Genomic DNA, 23,927 nt, shown 5'->3' with positions numbered 1-23,927 from the left:
TGTACCAATTGTATACATTGTACTCATTCATACGTAACGACGTTTGCGTAAACATCGTTCCACTTCTTCACGAGCGATGCACATGCGGGTTAGATTACACTCCAAGTATCCGAGAAAGTTTAACGCCGCTAATCCATCTACGAGCTTTTAACGCGGATACTTTATTCAAGGCCACCTCGTGAGAGCTAATACGACGGAGAGACGATCATCTCGTGGACCTTGAAGCACCGCTGAGAACCGATACAGCGATATAACGAGAAAACGAATGATATCGATTCCGTTTACGTTTGTTCTCGCAACACACACGATGCGACGCGAAGCGGAGGCACTTTTGCTTCCATTATCCCTTTTTTTACGGTTGTGGAAAAGATTGCGCCAGGCGTATTATATAGACGGACGTATATTTTCGCGCAACGCCGCGATTCTATAAAAATGCCCTGCCAAATCGTGAAAGAGGACGCGATAAAAGTTGTGCTATAAAAAGTCGATTGAGATACCGAGAGGGGCCCGATAGGCAGTAAACGACGTCGGTTAATTTTTTTCCCCTTCATTATTTATGGAGGCGCACAATGGCCGATGACGTGCGATTTAGCGTGTGTGACGACTTCTCGAGAAATTCGCCAATTTCCCCTCCCCGAAAGGACCGAGAGAGCGTGCATCCCGAATTTCGCTCGAATAGAATAGAGTTCGTTCAACCTGTGGGAATTCCGAGGGAGAATACCAAGTCGGACACTACGCGCGGGGGTTAAAATTCGCCCGCCCTCGCAATGCCTCGCGACATGCACTATCCCACCTCCTTTTCCCTTTTCCCTCCCTCTTTCTCCTCCTCTTTATCTTATCCTCTTTCTCTCTCTCCATCTATCTCTTCATTTTCTTTTTCACTTGCTCTCTCTCTCTCTCTCTCTCTCTCCCCCCCTCCCCCTCTCTCTCCCGATCTCTATCGCCTCGCATTTCTATCTCTTCTGTCACTTTTTTCCTCCTCTCTTTCATCCCTTTTCTTCTCTTTCTTTTTTTTCTCCCGCCCTTCGTTCTTTTTCGCCTTATCTCTTTCTATCTCTTAGCTTTTCTCATTGTCAATCTCTCTCTTTCACTTTCTTTTTCTTTCTGTTTCTCCTCCCTCCCCCTCCCCCCCCCCTCCCTCTCTCTCTCTTTATGGGGAGTATTAGAACCGGGAGTTTGACGGTTCAGGATGGGATGAAACGGTTCGGGATGAGTTGGAGTGGGGCAGGGTCGAACTCATGGACGAACGAGCCGACGGATAGGACGGCTGGCGCCTAGTAGTCAGATCGATGCACGTGGCTCCAGCTGGGCGCCGCTCTTCGTATATCTCCTACACCCCCTTTATTCCCTCTTGACTCTCCTCATCCTAGTACACTCTCCGCTTCAGGCTAGAAAAGGGTAGGGTTACTTCCTCTCGCTTCCTCTATTCCCCTGTACCTTTCCTCCCCCCCTCTCTCTTTCTTTCTCTTTTCTCTTCGTCTGTCTTCCCGATCGCCTCGCGTCTTCACCCTCATGTCTTCTTCTTTCCTCCCTTTTCTTCCCTGCTGTCCTCCTCCGTGTACTTCCCTTCCGTCTACACTCTTATCCCTCTCCCATTTTCTTCTTCCGCCCTCTACCGCTTTTTCTCTCTTTGGCTACGCGACCTCTCTATTTATCTACCAATTCATCTCTCTCTTTCTCTCTCTTGCTCTCTTTCTCTTTTCCTCAGGCTACTCCCCGTTGTCCCACCGCATTCAACCCCGCATGCTATCCGCCGTCGTATCTTTTTCTTGGCATTGTCTTTAATTTCTCCGATACACGTTCGTCTAATGTATTATCGGGGTCTTACGTGTACAATCGCGCAACCCCGTTCGCGTAAAACTCGCAGCGTAATTCATTGTACCATTCCAACTCCTTCACTCTCCCGTGTACATCAGATTCTCTGTATGAGGTTCCTGATTCCCAAAACTAAATTGCATAAACCGACTTGTATCATAAGGTGTCACTTTTAATGCCTTACGAGCGCGTTAACATTTAACTATCTAACACTACGTGACTTAAAAAAAGAAATAACTTTTGCTCTACGTCGTTCTCTTTGCCAGCTGCTGCTCCGTTTAAGTTTACAAATTGTAACAATGCAACTCCGAGAAAATTGAGACGATCGCATAATTTCAAAACTAGAGAACGTCTGACCTTGTTCGATCGTTTCTACTCGCTCCTTCTCTACGCGCAGATCAGACATCTCGGTCGCATAGGTCGCAATTCCAGCGTGAACCGCACCAGCCACACCCAAAGCGACGACGGACATCGTCGATTTTTCCTTTAACGAGGAATGGCATGCGGTGAAATTGTCGCTCGATCGAGTCGGTCGACGACGACTTGATCGAGATGGCGAGAGAAGTCAAATCGCGAGATTCGGGGGATCGTATATACGCATTGCCGCGTATATACGATCGCGCGAATACGTCACACGTGCTTTAAACAGCGAGTACGTAGCTGCGAGCGACCACGTGGCGATAGATCTGGATCAGGGTTACTAACTGGCTATATCTGACCCTCTTATTTGACTGGTCGTATTACGGTCAATCGCCTCAGCCCTACACGATACGAGTCAAGTTATCGCGCTTGTATACGTGGTACTATGTCTGGAACACGTCAGTGACATGTCGCGCTGTAATTAAATTCGCACTGAGCTTGCTCAGGTTGGACTTCTTATCTAGTGACGCTACCGGATGGTCTTTGCGTGTAGGATGTTTTCATTTTAACCATCCGCGTGTGTATGTGTGTGTGTGTGTGTGTGTGTGTGTGTGTGTGTGTGTGTGTGTGTGTGTGTGTGTGTGTGTGTGTGAGAGAGAGAGAGAGAGAACATGGTATTATTTTAAACTTTTTATCGACGAACGTCGTAGTGTGCACCATGCGTTTTCTTCATTGTCCGCGGCGACGCAGACATCAGTTCGATCGAATCCCCTTACTATATTCCGCTTTCGACAATAATTACCGGACTCGGTAATCATGTGCACGCAACCGTTTTCGTATACGTCGTCGGTTGATGTAACATTTTACCATGCACATCGCCAGGATAACTTATCTCGTATTTCGAGGCCTTAACTTCAACGCGTTCCGAAGAACCGCCTTGAGTAGGAGAAACCTCACGAACTTCCGGCTTTCCGCCCTAATAATCACTCTCTTACGCGGCACCCTAACTGCGAGAATTTCTTTCCGTTTCCGTTTGACTCCCCGGAGACCCGTGAAATTATATCCCGCCTTTAAGGGCGCCCCGATTTAAGCGATGCTTAAAAATCGCATTCTCCTCGTCTCTTCATCAATCTCAAGCCGCAATCTCCTCGCTTCCTGTTACAACCCCCGTCCCCCTTGTCTTGTTCGTTCTCGTTCTTAGTAACAGTTGTAATCCCCCTTCCGCTCTCCTTCCGTGAATCGCTTTTACCTCGAGCCAAACTTCCACTTCCTACCACACTGATCTAGTCTAATGCACTTTGCTGGTCCATGTGAATTCGTTTCCTCTGTTCCAACAATCGATCCGATGTTCGTTCCATCGAGCGATCATTTTCAAAGCCTACGGAGTCTGTCCGAAATAATTATTCGCTCTTCAACCAATTAAATTCGATTTAACGATATATTTACTGAACAATGTTTGACTTTAATTATCAAATTTTCGTAATTATCGTCGTAATTATCTAATTTTTTCAACGTTAAATATCTAACTAAAAATAAAAAGGTTCTTATAAGTTTTTATTCTTTTATAATCCAAACGTTGTTGAATTTGATTTGATCATGTAGTCTCTGAACAACATTCAACTTTAATTACCGTTTAATTAAAAAATTCTTTCAGAGCTAAATATCTAATTAAAAATAAATTTTTTTTCTAAACTTGTATAATTCAACTCTTTTATAATTCAAAGGTTGTCGAATTTGATTTGATGACGTATTCTTTGAACATTTGATTTAACAATCGATGTAATTATCAAATTTTCTTATCGTCATAACTAAATAAATATCTAATTAAACAATAAAAAGTTTCCTTTAAACTTTCATTTTTTTATAATCCAGAGTAAGTTGTCGAGATTGCGAAATTTCAGCCAAGAATCGATTCGAGATCGGCTGACGAGTTTGCAGATAAAACGAAGTAGGTACGGGGGACACATTGTGTATTAGAACTTTTGGAACCACTATCTCGGGGGACCATTGTTACATCCTTGCGAAGATTCTCGGTACCAAAATGATGAAAGTACGCGAAAGAAAATTTTTCTCGAAGCCTCGCCGTTATCTCCGACCACCGTGCCGTCGTCTCCGTTTCGCTGTCTGGCTTCAAGTCGCCTCAGCAGTTTTTGCGGGACCGACTCATTTGGGAAACGGCGAAGTAGGGTTTGCTCGGCGGTGCTTTTTCATTTATTCATCCAGCCGCGATCCTCGCAACGATGCCGATTCGTACGACAGGATGTGCGATCTCTCCTCTCGTCTCCGCGTCTCGATATATCGAGACGACCGCGAATTGTCTTAGAAATCACTGCTTTCTCTCGCTATTTCCCCGGCCTTCGAAGCGGGGAGTTTCGTGTTTATCCCTCGAGGCTCATCCTATCTCCGACGATCTCTCCGTCCCGACGGAGGACTCCAAGGACGGACCAAAATCTCGTTCGTCGGCGAGTTGTCAGTGACAAACTATGTAAGCTGCCGCTTACATTCGACCGGATCCTCGGATAGTCTTCGTTGCCGCCCTTTCCTCCCAATTTCTCTCCTGCGAAAGAATTATAGTCTCCGACGCTTCGTCGGGGATCTCTACTCGCGTGTCGACGGCGGAAACAAACCGCCCTTGATATCGCCGCACGTATCGTCCAAATAGAACCTGAGTAATCGTCTTTGAAAGTCATTGGCTGCTTTCGGCGGTGAAAGCAACTTTGTCATTATCCTATAATTTTCTGTTGAATGTTTCCCAACGATCCATTAATTTTCTAAATGCATATCATTTTTTTAAGCATATTAAAAATTATCAAGCACATAAATAAATTAAAGGTATTTAATGAAACCTTCAACGAGGTTAATATAATTCTATTTTCATTGTATGGCTGTGGTATACATTCATAGTTCCTCCATATTTCATATTTCATCATTAATTTTTGATTTTCTCTGTTGTCATTGACAAATTTGAAAAAAATTGATATTGCACATTTAGCAGCGATTTTGCATGAAAAGAACAGTTACGTTAAAGTATTAAAAAATTTAGCTAGATATAGACCTAAAAATAATTTTGTTAGGTTATCAAAATAATTATGTAGAATACTCAAAATAGTTAAAATGTCAAAACTTTTCAACATTACTCACATTTGGACTTTTTACATAATTATTGGGTCATCTAAAAAGTATCCGCGGTTTTTTGTTACTAGATGGTGTTGATGGTCCAACAAAATTTTTTTCAGATCTGTATCTAGTTAAATTTTTAGGTACTTCAGCAAAATTGTTCTTTTCATGAATTACTTTAATTCAATTTTTTAATTTTGACGTCAAAATCTAGTTTTATCTTATTCCTAGTCTAAATCAAGCTACTCTTATGGACAGACAGAACTCATTATCAGACAGAACACGACAAAAATAATGGCTCCTATACACCTAACGCGGCAATGCTTGCCGTACAGTGGAAGTTAGCGCAGTAGCCAATCATTCTTTCGCTTTTATAGAAAGGCGATAAACTGATTGGCTCTCGTGCCAATTTCTGCCGCACCGCAAGCTTTGCCGCGTTCGGTGTGCAGGAACCATTATCCTTAATCAATGAAAACCAATCCCAATTTGACTGCGATAACTCATCCTTTCGTAGGCACACTTGGCGGGATGATTCTACCAACTCGATAGGTACTGCCAGGGCACTATTTCCCCCTCCCCCCCCCCCCGTTTCGCGATCCTTCGCGACATTTTCTCGATTTTCTTTGGTGCCGTCGCGCCTTTTCGATATTCTATATCGTAGCACGTTTCAAATGGACAACTTGGCGACGGAAAGACCTTACTTTGCCTTACTGACATGCGCGTGTGCGAAATTTATTCTCCGCCACCGAGAGAGATCGCGCTAACCCCGATTACGCGGTCGTGGCTGATGTAAGGAATACGAAGTTAGGCAGAGGCATGTGAAAATTTTTTATCCCATTTCGGATCCAATAATATTATTTAAAGCAGAAACAATTTAGAATATGCATGCTATGCTCATAACTTATAATATATTTATATTAGATGTAATAATACATATTTATTATATCTAAACAATAAAATTTGTTCCTTCTTGATAATTTATATTTATAATTAAAACACAAGGAATTATAATCAATTATAATACCAATGAGATCGATGAGAATAAATATAATTAAGAGAAATTTTATATTCGGGAATTATAATGTTAGAAATTAAAATAATGAACGATGCCCTTAGATATTTGCTAAAGAAAAATTTTTGAATTCATAACAATAATAATTATATTATAAATTATTATTAATAATAAAAGGAAAATTTCTTTTTAATTATTTATTTCTATTTTTGTGCAAATCTCGAACTTTATATTTCTTTCCTCACTTTTTTTATAATCAATCCTGTTTAATTTCCATAAAAAGCATATTTATCAAATAGCAGGGGTGAGTTTTGGATTGTCTCTTTGTGTGCGCTTGTAAGTGTAGGGAGCGCAGAAAGACGTCGGGACGATATATCAGCGTCTTCAGGGCGAATCTAGGACCTACGAATCTAGAACTATATATCTACGGTCTAAACTCGGAAAAGCCCAGACCTTTTTTTTCCCACGTCGCTCGTACCTCCAATGAAAAAGCTTTCTATTAAATTAGAGAACGCGGAACCGGGAGTTCTTAAACGACAATTTCGATAGAAAGCGCCGCCGGGAAAATTTCAAAAGTAGGACGACGCGAGTTATCTCGCGGCAGATATCTGACGCAAGGTCACGAGGAGCTTGCCAATCATTGTCGAAGCCAAGTGAGACGCTTAAGGCATTTGCGATTCTAACATGCCAGCTAGAGATCTGAGAGTCCTTCTATTTCGAGAATAATAACGATCCGCTAAAGATCGCATTATCTCGGAAGTATCATTGCTTCCAAGTGTAATGTTCAATGTAATATCTTTCCAAATGCAACATCTATAATTTGCTACATACAAAGCTGCATTGTTTTCGCACACTGTACGCTGTATATTCACACGTTTACAACACACTCCATTAACTACCCTGGATTTTCGAAAATTATGGACTTATTTTGTTGTCGGAATAATCGATTAAATCTATATCATGCAATTTATTACCACAATTCCTTAATATTTTAAATCATTTTGTAGTCTCGACATTTCTTTCGCATTTTTATTCCGTTCTGGTTTTCCTACATTTCTTTTTTATTGTGAGATTATTCTTAGAGTGTTTCTCAGAAAATTTTGCTCATCGAGGACGCAATAGGTGTGATATAAGGCCTATAACACTCGAACCTTGGCCATACTAATAGATTGATTCGCTCGATAATGTTTGCTCACCATTATAATCCGAAGCCACGCACTATATTTGAGCGATATCTTTTACATTGGCTTTAGTAGAAAAAACAGCTTTGCAATTGTTATGAAAATTCTTTGATACGATTGATCTTATCCATAGTTCCTCATTGAATCTAAATGTATAATAAACTAATTATATTTAAAAAATCTCATAATAGTTATAAAGTTGCTTTTTCTGCTAAAAACAATCATTTATTATATTATTAATTCAATTTATGTGTCATTAATTTATTTTGACAGCAATACTCGCTGCAGCTTGATATGAGAATAATTTCTGAAATCACCTGATTTGCGATAATTACATCGAAAATCAATCGATTAGAAAGATCGGAAAGCAATCGTTTACAAAAATATTATTAAAAATTGCGAAGTAAATGTACAAATAAATATTTCAACCCCCGATTTCAACCTATCCCGGAAAATGTCGGTTACTGAAGCCGCGATAGTTCTGCTGCTCTGGCATTACGCGCATACAAAAAAGTGCCAGGCGTTTGTCGACCATTCATTCGTGTGAATTTTATTCGGAATGATATTCGTCATAAGGGAAAAAAAGTCTCGTCGTTTCTGTGAGAGAAGAGAGAAACCGGGCGCAGATTCCCGTGGTGGTGTCGCATTGCGGCGCACGGGGGGCAAAAGTACCACCCGATGTACCGACCTCGAAATGTGCGACAGACGACGCACTCGAAACTCGAGCGAGGCCGTTAGAAAATCGAACTACGAAAATGTAGAACACGCGACCCAGGGTGAGAGAGGGAAAGAGAAAAATAAAGAGAGGGTGGGAAAGGGGAGGAGAGAGAGAGAGAGAGAAGGCCCAAAAGAGAGAGCCCAGTAGGAGATCGTGCGGAAGATCGAAGATACGAGATTCTTTATGCAGAGCGAAAAGTCGAGACAGAGTAAATCATATCGAGATGTCGAATCTCGAAGAATAAGTGACTATAAGCGACCTATTTAATTCGAAATTTCAACGTTTTATTTAAACCACTAAGCATGGCGATTTTAATAAGAATGTGTCTGTCCGGAGTAACGCAGATATTCAATTTTTACGACTTAAACATATACAATACTTGGCCGCCGTAAACGAAAGGAAGATGTAGAGAGAAAGAATTAAATTGAAAAACGAAAAATGAATCCACGGTTACACGAATGTTGTAATTTTGTGGGAACGCGATACAGAGATGATACAACAATCCGGTCCTTATAAAATTCACTAAGCTACTTTCTATCGACCCTTAATTCTTATGTAAAATGTTATGTTTCTCAATCCGAATATAATCGGAAGAAAATGAACGACTTTCGGTGTGCTAAGGAGAGATGCCAGTTTAGGAAGCCAACGCATAATTTCGGTGTCTTGTGAGGGATCGTGCTACAAGTATTCCACCACTAAAAATCCTTATTACTCTTGTTGTCGATCATGTGCCAAGGACGTGGAGCATTCTGGAGCCGCGTTTTATATCGCGCTTTTTCCTCCATATCCGCATATCCGCCTCAATCTCCTCTCGCTAAATCATGAGATAAAAACGTTATCCTGTTCCTCTGTTTAGACGCGTTTAATTCATAATGTAAAACATTAACAAACATTGAAGCGTATACACCAATACGAATGTATTACTACATTGAAAAGAAATTACTATATATCTTAATTACAAATATTTCTTTGAATATTTGCAAGTAAATATTTATTGAATGTTAAATATTTGTTTGATACAAGAAAATTAATTTAATTTAATTATCATTTTTTTCATTGAGTAAATATTTATTATAAGTAAATATTTATTTATAAATATTTTTAAAAAATTTATTATTAAGATATAAATATAATAAATATTTTTTCAGTATACGCAAAAACACTTAATAATTTTAAAAGTATAGAGATAAATTTTTTAATAACTTTTAATTTTTTTTAATTTTATTGGATTATCAAAATTATTATATGGGACGCTCAAGCATAATAAACAATACTGCAAAAAGTTTTGATATTCTTGAGCTATAATCCTATAATATAATTATTCTGACAGTCTAAGAAAATTATTTTAAAATTGTAAATATTTTTTGAATAAAACTGTTCTTTCCGTAAAAAAAGAAGAAAATAGCTTCGCATCTGCAATAAGATATCGTATTCATATTTTTGATAGAAATAGAATATTTATAAAATGTTTAAATCAATAATAAAAATATAAATAAAAGAAAATAATTAAAAATTGACAAGATTAAATTGTTCAGTTCAATTTGATTAAATAGATAGAATTCAATTTTATTTAATTTAGAGAAAATCTCTTTCTGAATATTCTTGAAATTCAATTATTATCGTGTATAGTTATCCGTAGCAATTTTATCATACAAAAATTACATCGCTCCCGATTCCATCTTCTAAAAGAAGATCGAGTCGAGTATGTTCGGGCGTGGTGCTTTCGCGAAGGATGAGAACGTTACGAAATTGTTCCATTGTGCTCTCCCTGAATTTCGCAAAATCGATTGAAACCTTCCTTATCTTCTTTTCTAGAATCGTCTACGATATTATAATTCTTTTATTCACATATTTTGCCTTTTTAAATATCTTCTATCTAAAATAATCCAATCATTAAACGAAAAGTTAGATCATCAAATAAAATTAATTTTTCTTACAATCTATGTATGTCATTTTTTGCAATATTTCATTTCTCTTCAATTTAATTCTTAAATCTGCTCTCGCAATTTTATATGCTTTTCATGCAATAATAATCATAGTTTATCAGAAGACCTTCCGAAATATTCACGTGCATATTATACACGTATCTAATTGAAACATTCCAAAGTTAGAAGATTGAAGATTATTCGTCAAAAGTCTACAATAGAGAGCAAGGGAAAATTCTCTGCGAAATGTTCGAGATGTTGTAAATCGCAGTATATTTTTCTGAAGCTTCATCGCAAACGATTATCTCGTGTCGTGGCAAATCGTTACGAATCATCCCCATGAGACGCCGCAAATTTTCGCGTGACGTTACTGGTCATTATAAGTCATTACAATCGCAAAGACAACGAGCGGCAGATATAATCGCGTGTATATCGGCCGTCGTAGCGCAGAGAGCGACACGGCTAGTTGACTGCGGAGTCGAGGGTGCGAGTGGGTGGTGGCGGCGGCGACGGCGACGGCGGCGGTGGTGGTGGTGGCGATAGAGGGTTACGACGAAGGGGTGCGCGGTGAAAGGCAGAAGGCAGACGGGCGGCAGACACCCTGTGCTTATCCCTACCCCGAATCACCCCGGTCCGTGACTCACCAAACCGTTAAAGGATGAAGCCGCCCTGCTTTCACTCTACACGCGCCACACAGACGCGAGCAGGTGTATACGTACATCCCCCACGAAGAAGAGAGAGAAGAGAGACGAGAAGCGATGCTTTCGAGTGAACGAGCGTTGAACGCAGCACGTGTACGTGTCCGCACGTTTCTGTGTGTACCTATATATGTATGCGCGTACATATATAAAGGGTGGCTGCGGGAAGTGCGAAGTTTAATTACAATGATTAGATTCTTCTAAGCTCAATTTAGGAATGGACTTTCTCTTGAAACATCGAAGCATGCTGCTTTTTGATACCACAACTGATTAAGAAGTCGTTCTTCGGTCGCGTTTTGACAGAGGTAGTCGACTTTTGAGAGAATCGATAATTGAATAATAGAATATTCTAGAACATTATTTGATTGAATAATAATACACAATTGAACAATAGAACATTTAAGTCAATTTGTTAAAATTTTAATTCAAAGTTTTGATTACTAAGATATTTGATATAAAACACTTGAAAAATACTGACCTGTTAATTTTTTCCGCGTTAATTTTTTTTTCGATGAGATGTCAACAGGGAATCTATTATAAATTTAAGCTTGAATATTATAAGACACCCTGTATGTAAATGAAGTCCGGCGCGTAATTTCTAGTACATCGTAAAAGGGAGAAAGAAAAAAAACGAAGTCTGGAAAAACCTATCCATGCGGACGCGACATTTTTATCATGAACACGCCGGAAATTAGCAATTGCACACATTATGTTGCACATGATGCATATAATTAACGCTTCATTTTCGAGATTCTTTCTTCTTGTGAATACTAATTGCCCTCTCTGTCTTTATATTCGATTCATATCTATTGCTAATATTCAAATAAAAATATTCGATATTTTATTACTAATTTATCGAAAATATATAAATGGCTGTATCTTTAATATTTATCCCATCAAAACGTTTAGTCTCGTGCTTCTAATTATGCAACGTGGACATTTTAAAAATAATTAATTTCTTGAATTAGAACATCAAAATAGAATTATGCAAATTATGATTATTTAAAGCAAGCTTAATTTTATTTAATTTTGTATTTAATTTTATCTAATCTTCCTAAAAATTAAAATATTTTTTCTATTACAGGGCACACGTTGAATGGCCAGCCATTGCTGGAATTTCCGATGTCGAGTGGCGAACCGGCATTGGAACCTCTGAGAATCAAAAGGGCCACCTTGTGGGCGAGAGTTGAGCTCAAGCATGCCCATCACTATCAGCATCATCGTCACAGTCAGATAAACCAAAGAAATATCACTCTCTGGGTATTCAGAGTGCACTGCGGTAATACGACACATCTCCGAGGCAAGGTAATCCATTCCTCTGATCGATAATTCAAATGAGAATATTATTTCATAAAAATCTTTGTTTTAAATAATATAAATAAAAAAGCGCTATAATTGTGTGTGTTGCTATTCTGTTTCATTTCGTATTAAACACGTGTATGTATCTAGTTTTTATTTTTCTTACACGAAAAGAACGATCTTGTCGAGGTATCTAACATTAGCTAAATATACATAATAATCTGAAAATAATTTTGCTGGATTATCAGAGTAAGACGTTCAAGCTGATTGCTAGAATGTCAACAATTTTTATAGCTTCACTCATCATGCTTGAGAATTCTACATAATTATTTTGATGCAATAAAATTTTCAGATCTATATCTTTAAATCTTTAGATATTTCTGCAAAATTATTTTTTCATATAAATGTAAATATTCTTTTTGCAATATATTGAGTTCGGGTCTATGAGTCCGCTCGAAATGATTGCGTGAATCAGTTATTCTTGCGAAATTATGCAAATCTTTAATAACAAGATTTTAATACGCTCTCTTGATCCTTCAATTCTTTTAATTAATCGCATAATTAAAAAAGAAATTAAAAAATATATCTAACCGAAATATTTCTTGCAATCGTATTAATTATTTTGAAAAAATATATAACTCCTTATCTCTTAAGACACATAAAAGTATCACAATACAACTTTACAATATTATGTTATGTTAGAACAAAATTTTTTTGTTCTTAAATGAGCGATTCAATCTATAGGAACTCGGGCAACACTTAGAGATGGTGACATCTCTTGTTGTGAACGTCGGCCAGCTCGGCTGGCAGAAATTCGACGTGACGAAGGTCGTCAGCAGATGGTACACGACGAACTACTCGAAAGATAAACTGACGTTACTCGTCGACTGCAGCGGGTGCGGCTCGCATGTCCACGTATCGACCTTCGATGGACATTCGCCGCACGTGATCGAGTCGTCCCTAAATTCGAAAGGTAATTCCTGACGAAAATTTCGAAAAATTTGACAAATGTTCGCGGTCAATTTATTTATCTAACTTAGGAATCAGCAAAGTCATCTATTTTTGTATGACAAACGCAATTTTTTATATATTTTATATATTTTGTGTATAATAAAAAATGTGAGGAAATTTGTTTTCTCTTTTTTACATAAGTATCAATATAACTCTTTTTAAATAAAATTTAAAATATTTACTATATAACTATTTTACAGAAAAAGTTTACCGACCTCTGATCTAATCGATTTATATATCTATATACATATTCGAATACTGTTATGAATGTCATCTTGAAAACTAGCATGGAAATATTATTAATTATTATTACTATAACATTAATTCTGTAATGATTTTCATTTTATTACAACATACAGGATGTGCTCTTCTTTAATGATTTCCAAATTTGCAAGGTGATATTCACAAGCAGCTAAGATTTCAAATATTTTTTTCAATCCGTAAAAAAAATAACAATTTCGATTTTAATTAGTTTTATTAGAGATAATTACGAGATTTTGAATTAATTGTTTTATTTGAGAAGGTTGAAGCATTCCGATCGATCGTATTGTCGAAAAATATTACTGGTCTGACGTGATCGATCAAATAATGTTTTACAATTACTTATAACATTATACTTCGGTCTCAAATGGAAACACGTTGTAATTAAAAAGTACTTCCTTTCAGCCGATCACGATCCGGATAGACCGTTTCTAGTCGTGCGTACAGATCCAGCGGCCGCGAAGCGCGTTAGAAGACGAGCGATCGAGTGCAGCGGCGCGATAAAAGGTCAATGCTGTAAGCAGAGGTTCTACGTCAGCTTTTCTCAGCTTGGGTGGGACGATTGGATTATCGCTCCTCAGGGGTAAGTAATACGAACAGCATAAAATAATTCCTATATAATTACTCGCTTATTCATAATTACAACAACGATTAAGCATTCAAATTCAAATTTGACCAATATCTGCACTGAAAAAAATTCAATAATAAATCTTAATATGCATATTTCTTTGAATAGTACTACTGAATAAACATTTACTTAATACATAAAGTAAATATATATTTAAATAAAAAAGATAACGGTTTTTGTATCAAATAAATATATGTTTAAATTTAATAAATATTTATACTTAGAATTATTCAACAAATATATTTATTAAAATTTAGTAATTTTTTAGTATATAAATTATCTAATTATTCATAAAAATGCATATCAGTTCTAATGCCAGTAATAATATATTATCAATTGATATATTTTTCTCTCAAAAGAAAAACATTCTAGATTGAAAATTAACGTGATATACGAGTATCATTACTGATACGCTAATATGATCTCCCTGACAGATACTACGCCAATTACTGCAGAGGAGACTGCGCGGCTGGTCACAGAACGCCGGACACGTTTCTCAACTATTACACCCACGTGATTGAGGAATACCGGAAGATGGATCGGCTGGCCGGCATGCAACCGTGCTGCGCGCCTCTCAAGTTCTCACCCATGTCGCTCATCTACTACGGCCCGGACTCGAATATAATCAAAAGAGACCTACCGAAGATGGTAGTGGACGAGTGTGGTTGTCCTTAAAAATGCGACACGGAGACGAAAGAGCACGGTCGAAAAACATCGTCGTGCTTCTGCCTTGTAAAAAAAAAAAAAAGACAAAGAAATGATCGCGGAATCATAAACGCGAGCTCGGACTCGATCCGACAAATCGGTTTAGAAACCGTCCGAATTCCGTGAGAATTATCTCGCATTAGAAATGAGAAACCGATAAATCGGAACTCGATCGAGCACTGTGCGAATATTCAAGCGCGCGGCGCTCGAACGGTGGTCCGCGCGAGGGTGGTTTCTTAAAAACACCCGAGGGTAGACATGTATGCAAAGATAGTCAAAAGAACTAGGTAATTTTGCTAGATTATACGCCACGTCAATGCGATTGCGTTTCGAGCGCGATTCGCGTGGGATGATAAAGTAAAAATTGGCCTTTCTATATATATACAAAATATAGAACGGTCGAGTACGTAGAGTAGACCTTACCGGTTGGTAATTTGTAAAAAAAAAAAGAGAAGAAAAGAGACACGGCGTCTCGATTTCAAAGCGTCGTTTACAATACGCATATATAATATATTTATCTATATCTCTCCGGTTTATTTGTACGTGATCGTAAAAGGCAGAGAGGAGATAGTATTCGCGAGAAAGTATTCAGAGTCGGTATTCTTACCCAAGAGCTTAGTCTTTCTTTATTAGTTGCGCGATGAGAATGAGAGAATAAGAGAAAGAGAGTGAGTGAGTGAGAATGAGAGAATAATAAAAACGATTGAAAGTAAAAGACGTGACTTTTACGATTATACATATATATATATATGTATCTATATATATATATATATATATATATATATATATATATTATATATAAGATGTATATATTATATAAATATATATATATATATATATATATACATTCTCGGACACATACATACACATGACGTGATTCAAACGAAATATCGCGTACGGGCGCGCGCGCGCATTAAGTATAAAGACGAGAAAGAAACTCAATCTCTCTAATTGCCTTGTTTTTTATGCAAAAACTTAGTACTGAAAATAACGGTTTAAAAAGTAAATAAAAATGCTATTTAAAAGTCTAAAAATATACATATATATATATATATATATATATTATAAATATATAATACACACGTACGCACGCACGCATACGCAGCCATATACACCGACACACCTATATAATAACGCATAAATACACGTAAATCCAGTGTGCCGGGGTCGGGGATTGGAAACGAGAGATGGGCGAGATGAGTACTCAAAGTTAAAAAAAAGCTAAAGAGAAAAGTTATAATATTATTATTAATTATATTACTAAGCGTAAGGTTTGGCCCTAGGACTATGATCGGTTACGAGGTGCTGCGAGCGTGCGTATATTTCGACGATTTTTACAAACACCGACAATTTGATGTAATTCGTAAAATGCAAAAATATATGACAATATTCGGTGCGCGCGATCGAAAAGAGGGATTCTTACACTCGCGCGCCCGATCTCGTGCCGTAATGTTAAGAACATTTTGCAATTTTCCTTAATCTGAATGAAAAAATAAATTGTATTGTTGCTGCTGGGAATCAACTTGCGAAAGTCCACTGAAATGCGTACGCCGAAAATGTGTCTAATTGCGAGCTGCTCTATAAATTCTTTGGAGTGGAATCTCTAAAAAGTGAAAATTGATCCAGCTCTTGAAAAAGAGTGGCTCAATTTTTAAGAGTGACAATTCACTCTGAGTTTACTCTATTTTTACAATATATGGTTACCTAAAAGTTACCAAAAAATTCATAAATGAATTTCATTGATGAATCTCAGTAATCTCTTTAATCTTTAGATAATCGTATATTGTGAAAACGGACCTAAGTTTTAGATAGTTTCTAATGGCAAAATCGTCGAGAATTAGAAAATGATTTAGGAACTGGAAATTATGAGAAGAGAAAAAGTGAAAAATGTGCATGATGATCGTAATTGCGGGAAAACAATAATGCGACAATAAATGAGAGAAAGATGCCTTGAATATGAGACGACAATTTTCGGATGGTGGCACATATTTTCTTTCCAAACCAGTTCATTGAATGCATCTCAAGATGAGATGTATCTATGTGATTTATTGTTCCAAAGCGACGCGCGCGATTAAAGAAAAAAAAAAAACTTAAAGATATAAATGAAATTTTTTTCGTGGGAATGTCACGTTCGACCCACGCAGCCTTACTGGGCCTTATTAAGGTATCGTCGTACTATTACTAAATTATTATCAAAGTAAAGCTTAAGTAATGAAACAATAATGGCGAATGTGGTGTGAACAACGCGATAACATAATATTGTATTTATTCGATCGACGATGTAAAGTAAATTGCGATGGATGAAGAACGGTGTGATTAATGGATCATAGAAAAATTCGTGATGAAGAAGAGAACGATACGAAGGTGTAATCTAACCGCGAAAGAGTTCGGAAGTAGAAAATTAGAATCGAGTTGCCGAATTGTCCATTTCCTCGGTACGATTTTGACTGATCTTTTTTTTTTTTTTTTTTTTTCAAATTGTTAGAGCGTGGGTATGCAATGAAGTATGCACGTGCGAGAAAGGATTAATTAAAAAGTATGTATGTGTGTTGAGAGGAAAAATTACACGAGAAGAACGGTTTTGCTGGAGTATCTAAAAATTTAGCTAAATACAGATCTGAAAGTAATTTTATCAGACTATGAAAATAATTCCATATAGCACGGCAGCTTGCAGCAATACATTGCTGTAATATTGCTGGAATAATCTGTGCTGTATGGGATTATGTAAAATCTTCAAGCTAGTTGCTGGAATGTTTGCAGCATTGTTCATCACGCTCGAGTTTTCTACTTAATTATTTTGATCCACAAAATTGTTTTCAGATTTACATCTGGCTAAATTTGTTAGATACCTCAGCAAAATCGTTCCTTCAATGGACAAATATGACTAGAGACATTCCGCCGTTCAGCTAGAAAAAAGAAGAACTATACTTGCGTCCATGGTTTACGAATGACTTTAAGCAAGCGTATTTCTAGCACTGTTAAGGAACATTTCTTCGAATTCCTCTACTTCTTCATCTTCTACTATTATACTACTATTACTTCTTTTTTCTACTTAATTCCTTTCGAAGGAAAAAGCTATAAGTGCGTACAAGTCTCGATAAAGAAAAAAAAAGCCTTTAATAAGCTCAAGGAGTGCGTTTACGACTATTGCACCGATCGTAATGTATAAAAAATGAAAAAAAGATAATGACGGTGGTGATAAAAATGATGATAAAAATAATAATGACAACAATAATATTAGTAATAACAGTAATAATAATATTAATAATAATGATGGTGGTAATATTAATAATAATAACGGCAACAACAATGATAATAATAATAATAATAATAACAATAATATTAATATTATTAATGATTATAATGGTAATATATAATATTACTACAAATATTACCAATAATAACAAAATAACAACAGCAACAACAATAACAGTACTAATAATAACTTAATAATTAACAGTTAATACATAACAAAAATAATAATAAGAAGAACAATAATATATTAATAATGCTAATAATAATAATCATAATAGAGTACCGATAATATAATACTGAAGATATTGATAATATTCATATTAATACTTTAATGACACAAAAGGTAATATTAATAATGATATGCTATAAGATAAACGGAGCGCAGGCATCAAGGCTGAGGGTCGACGAAAGTCTATCCTCTTTAATTTAAGAACAAATTCCAAAGGAAGTGAGAGGTATTCGACGCTTTGAGTCATTGACTACGTTTACACGGATACCCTTAATCGGATTTGATAATATCCGTAATTAGAAACTGGCCGATCACAGTCACTCCATTTTTCAGAGGAATCGCTACGATTGGCAAATTTCATAACTATGAATATTATTAAACCCGATTGATAAGGATGTTCGTGTAAACGTAATCACTTTGTGATTGTTGGAGACGCTGATCTCGTCGACCGATCCGATGGGCGACGATACGTCACCTTCTCGACCCAGTGAGCATAAATTTAAATACGAAAAAAAAAAAATGAAAAGAAGAAGAAAAAGGAGAAAATCAAATTCATAATTCCTCTCGTATTATCGTTCCTGACTTTATATAGATTGCTTACGTGTTACTTGCGCGAGAATAATAAACGAAAAGTCACTATCTCAGTATTCGAGTAGATTAACCCACTAACTAATTAATTAATTAACTTAAAGAAAAAGAAAAAATGGAAAAAAACGTCTTTTTTATCTCTCTCTTCCAGTAATTATCCGCTAACTTGGAAGGCGACGATGGTCGCCGCTCTGGATGCGTGCGACGCCGCGGAAAATACACACGACGCGATTGACACTCTATTGCACTGACTTCCGCGAAAAGGGAAGGATTTTTGAGGAGTTTTTCGAGCTTCGAGAAGATGCGACCTGTGCTGCGATTGCGTCCGCTCGGCGGAACGAGACTTCCTACCACGAGGAATGCCGCGCATTATCAAATATCAACCAGGTATCGCGCGCGCGCGTGCTATCACACTTATCGGCTTTGGAAATTCCGATTCTAGACTGACGGAGACGCATTTTCGGATGAGTTCTCCCCTCGCAAATCCAATCGACGCTCAAAACGACGTAGGGAAAAAAAAAAATGTTTTACAAGTGTTTGCGAGGAAAGATAAATAAACGCGCAATTAGCGAATAAATTCAAGCAAGTGCCCTTGCACTTAAATGCCTTTTAGCGAATTCTCGTCACGGAGCCTGTGTATCGAGTCGCGTATTTTTGCGTTTAGCGAATAGTAATAGTGAGTTTCGAGAAATACTGATATATTTATTAGCGTACACGCGTCATGTTCATCTAACGATACAATTTCGTAGTGCAGGTAAAAGTGCCTTATAACGGTCCTCCACGAATACGAAGCGAATTCGTTACGCGAATTTTCTCCGGCCGCTGACCAACGAGCGGATTATTTTTGCGAGAGGATCGTCCGAAATCTGCGCAAAATTTGTCTGCGATTAAAGATAGAATAACAAGTCTAAATCGGTTTCCCGAAGTCGATTGGAAAGAAAGAAGATTTCGCGTGATAGTTAGAAGCGATTTTGAATACTGGACGAGATGCAAAAGTCGATGGAAAAACGATTGCGCGTGCGTATGTGTATGCGTGTTTTGTGTGCGTGTGCGTGATAAAAAAAAATAGAGAGAGATAGATAGTGAAGGGAAAGGAAAGAGAGAATGCGAAAGAAGTTTATTGTGTGTCCTGCAATATAAATATAAAAAAAGGCAATCGGAAATTCTACACACACCCTGTAATATATATATTCCGATATAATTATACAAGTATAATAATTTAAAATAATCCTTGCAGTTATACGTAATAAGTTTCGAAAATAAGCACTTTGTCTTGAAATTCGGAAAATCTAGTAAATTGGAAGAAAATCGCCATTTGCTCGAAATTGTAGACTCTAAAAAGTATAAAGGTATAAAAAATATTTCTTTTAAATTGCTACATTCAACAATTCAAGCATGGTTTAGTTTCAAAAATCTAATCGCAATAATTATACATGTATTATTTAATAAATATACAGCTAGACTTGTGATTCTCTAAGAGTCGAGTACGTGAAATACTTAATTGTATATAACTTTAGTTTATGAAAAAAGAAGGGAGATAATGGGAGAGGAAAGAGAGAGCGAGCGAGAGAAATGGAGCGAAAGAGGAAGCGAAATGTAGTGACGATTATCCCGCTAGGATAATCAACGTCGAAAGTGAGTGATACCAAAAGAAAAATCACGTTCTCTCATCTTCTCGAGTTCTCAGTTTCGGCACGGCGTCAGCCGGGGAGAAAAAAACAAAAAGAGAGAAACAAAAAAATGTGTGTCGGTGATTTTTTCGCGTTCGGCGAAGATTCCTTCTTTCTTCCCGTCGCATTTGCTGCAGGGTCAACGCGTCCGTTGCGAGATATTAATTATATATTTCAAAGATGGATGCAATTCCGAAATAAAAACCCCTTAAATATGTCAGATGGTTGCAAGTTATTTTCTATAAAAAAAAATACTGCCCGATTCCTTTCAAATGATATCCTTCTTCTCAATAAGTTTTCACTAACCTAATTTTTTATTTTATTGTATCAGAGAGAAAGAGAGAGAGAGAGAGAGAGAGAGAGAGAGAGAGAGAGAGAGAGAGAGAGAGAGAGAGAGAGAGAGAGAGTCATCAGAAACATAAATATCCTTTAAAACTTTTAGGGAAAATCTCATTCTAAAATCTTACTCCTAAAAAATGAAAATTAAGCCATTCTTTTTCGAGACAGGCTTATTTTTGCATTCTTTAGAAAAAAAAATTAGAAGTAAGTATAGTTTTCAATTCGTTTCAAAGGCCATTACATTACGACTTTTCTCAATTGAAATATATATTATAATTTAAATATAATATATTGATTTTTAATTTAAGAATGGAAACCAATTCTTGCAAAATTATTTTGCTTTCGTATTTAATTATTATTGACGATATTTGTCGCAAACTAGTCTTGCTCAGATACATAATTACTCGTTGGAAATGATAAAATTTCCTCTTTTAAACAAAATCAAGATAGTTTTACCGCGATTTCCTCAAGATTTTTTTCTAAATATATTGACAATTTTATCAACAATTTAATCGATATAATGCAAAGTCAAACACGTGCATTTCTTGATAGCGACATACATTTTTTCACATACATGTTTTTTTAATTAACGTTTTACGCATTTGTCAAGTTATACATGCAAAAAATACACGCGCTGGATTTTTAAACCGCAGTAACCTCACAAAAAATCGACGTAAAAAAACGAAAACTGATTTGCGTTTCTAATTAAAATGAAAATAAAACATGTTTTGAGACTCACCAAGCGATGAGTAACAACGATGTCTTTCAGGTCCTCTCTTTCTGCTCTTCCTCTTACTTCTGCTGCTGTTGACTATTCTGCTTCCTCATCTTTGATTATTTTTGAATGTCTCACACAATATCACTCGCGCAACCGGCACTACAAAAGCGCGATTTCCCACAGCATGTTCCTTACGCATATGACGCATAAATTATCAATTATCATATCGCGAAAAAAGGAGAATTCTTACAAAACAAAAGAACCGCAAAATTTATAATCCAGTCAATATTTGTGAGTTTCTAATTAGCACAGCAGTTCGAATAATCAATTTCGAAGACGAAAAAGTTTCCGAAAGAGAGAAATGCCGAATTTGCACGTTTGATGACATATAAAGTTCGTTCGCATTGCTTGAAATTCCTAAAAGTTCTCGCACTTGAAATGAGATAAGTACATATAAGTACATATTTGAGCATTAGAGAGAGAGAGAAGGAAAGAGAGAGAACGAAGATTCCGAGTGCTAAAAGTGCAAGCAACGCGAACAAATTTTGTACTCGTCAACTACGCCAAATACCAACTTAATGAAAAGCTATCATTAATATGATAATCAATTGCAGGAAGTAATCAATCGCGGAATAGCGATAGCTGATGATCCGCTGATTTAATTATTGAAAATTGCAGATCGGCATCTCTCAATACCTATCATGGTCGCGTCTCGAAGAGTAATACGCAGTAATACGACGCCACGAACGACCGTTCAGGCTGCCGCCGCCGCCGCCGCCGCCGCGCCGACCCCGCGCGAAACGACACACAGCTCGGATAAACAAAGCACGCCGTGCGTCGTAAGAAAACAATGAGCGTCACCGTAACCGTTTAACTGTCGTCGAGCGTTAACTGTCGCGCGCGAAATATTTGCGAGATCGATGACGCGTAGTGAAGCAAACCGACCAATCACATCTAAGATTTTGAAACAGGTAGCTTTGTTTGACTATCTTCAACCGCGATTAACCGATTCGCTTATTACCACTCGAATCTTGCATTTTTTTCAAAAATAAAATGCGCCATTTTGAAATATTCCGTTTCTCGAATTATTTGACAAACGTGCTGTGTGCCTCACTTCACGCTTCTCGATGCAAACATGAACGAATTGTAACGAAAATTATGAGAAGCTCGAGGTGCAATTATAGGAGAGATATACGAATGAAAATAATATTCGATAGAAAAATAATTATCATGCGGAAGTATAATAATGAAGCGGTTATTACTTGTAAGCCATTTTTTCCTCCGTTTTGATATTTCGATTCGGTCTTTGATTCGAGTGAAACGCTTATCTTTCAATAAGGACGAGAAGATTCGACGATCCGATTCGACTATAGGAGCTGTTGATTGCTGAAGTTGAATATACAATCCTCAATTAATTATCCGTATAGAATCACGATTCAAGTACTTGTCGCGATCGAGAAATAATACGAAGTTACGCGGAGCGCTTCGCCGTGTTGCTTACCAACTCGAGGTTTCGCGCACGAATGACGATGAATGATCACGCAGTAAACATGGCGCCCCGCACGGCGGGAAAACAAACGCCAAGGCTAAACTTCGTTTTTTTTTCTCTTTTCTTTTTTCGTCGCTGCGTATTCAATCTTTTGTAAAAATACCCTGCATATTTTGTTCTATATTCGATGATTATTATCGAATATTTTTTGTATCTACTTTGCTTCGAGAATTATCTGTATCAATTAACAATTTAATTAAAAGTTTAAAATTTGATTAAACTTCATTTCGTTTAATTGAAAGTGATTTTAACAGAGATATGGTTATTTAAACCCTAATTCAAATTCGAATAAGTTTTAATATATTTAAAATTATGCTTAAAATTTACAAAAAATCGAAGGAATAAAATATAGTTATGAATTTGAACGCATAATTCCATTATTGGACAGTTTTATCATTTTATAATTTAATTAAACAATACCGACAATTATATTTTACTTCATTAAAATGTTTTTACTTTAATTAAGAATATATTAACCCTTTTTTATTAGTATAAATGATGAGTTCTTCATTTTCTATGCATTTCTTTTCTTTAAAATACTAGAAGCACGCGATTAAATAATAATCTATACTTTTTTATTTTTTAAATACACAACTTTACAAATATTTTCTAAAGATGTTAAAGTATATGTAAGAATAATTATTTAATAATTTTTGTATATTTGTAAAAGTGATGAAAATTAATCCAGACATGAAAGACTCATCGTATATGATAAAAGATAAAAATCATATTAAAGGGTTAAAATATACATGCGAAATATTTAAATTTTACGGGATGTCGGAACACTCTTCTCTGCTCGAAAAAAAATCTGAAACATGAAGATATAGATATTTACATGTTGCGGTATAT

The 23,927-nt window shown here is 36.6% G+C and overlaps 2 protein-coding genes across 2 annotated transcripts in view; one reads left to right on the top strand and one right to left on the bottom strand.

Moving 5' to 3' along the window:
- The window catches only part of Actbeta (inhibin subunit beta), a 30,159-nt gene extending 14,970 nt beyond the window's left edge, over window positions 1-15,189 (top strand). The window contains 4 exon segments of the mRNA XM_087410637.1: window positions 11,911-12,131; window positions 12,870-13,098; window positions 13,803-13,980; window positions 14,460-15,189. Coding sequence (XP_087266763.1) covers window positions 11,911-12,131; window positions 12,870-13,098; window positions 13,803-13,980; window positions 14,460-14,700 — 869 coding nt within the window. The 3' untranslated portion in view covers window positions 14,701-15,189.
- LOC105143331 (uncharacterized) overlaps window positions 1-22,954 on the bottom strand; it is an 83,905-nt gene extending 60,951 nt beyond the window's left edge. The window contains exon 1 of the mRNA XM_011051606.2: window positions 21,551-22,954. The gene's annotated coding sequence lies outside the window, so the exon portion shown is untranslated. The remainder of the gene's footprint in view (window positions 1-21,550) is intronic.
- Between the last annotated feature and the right edge of the window lie 973 nt (window positions 22,955-23,927).

Source organism: Acromyrmex echinatior, chromosome 10 (genome assembly GCF_024713525.1).
Source record: "Acromyrmex echinatior isolate Ae372 chromosome 10, ASM2471352v2, whole genome shotgun sequence".
In the NCBI taxonomy this organism is placed as follows: Eukaryota; Metazoa; Arthropoda; class Insecta; order Hymenoptera; family Formicidae; genus Acromyrmex; species Acromyrmex echinatior.
The sequence above is the reverse complement of the archived record's forward strand: the minus strand, read 5'-3'. Positions and strand labels throughout refer to the sequence as shown.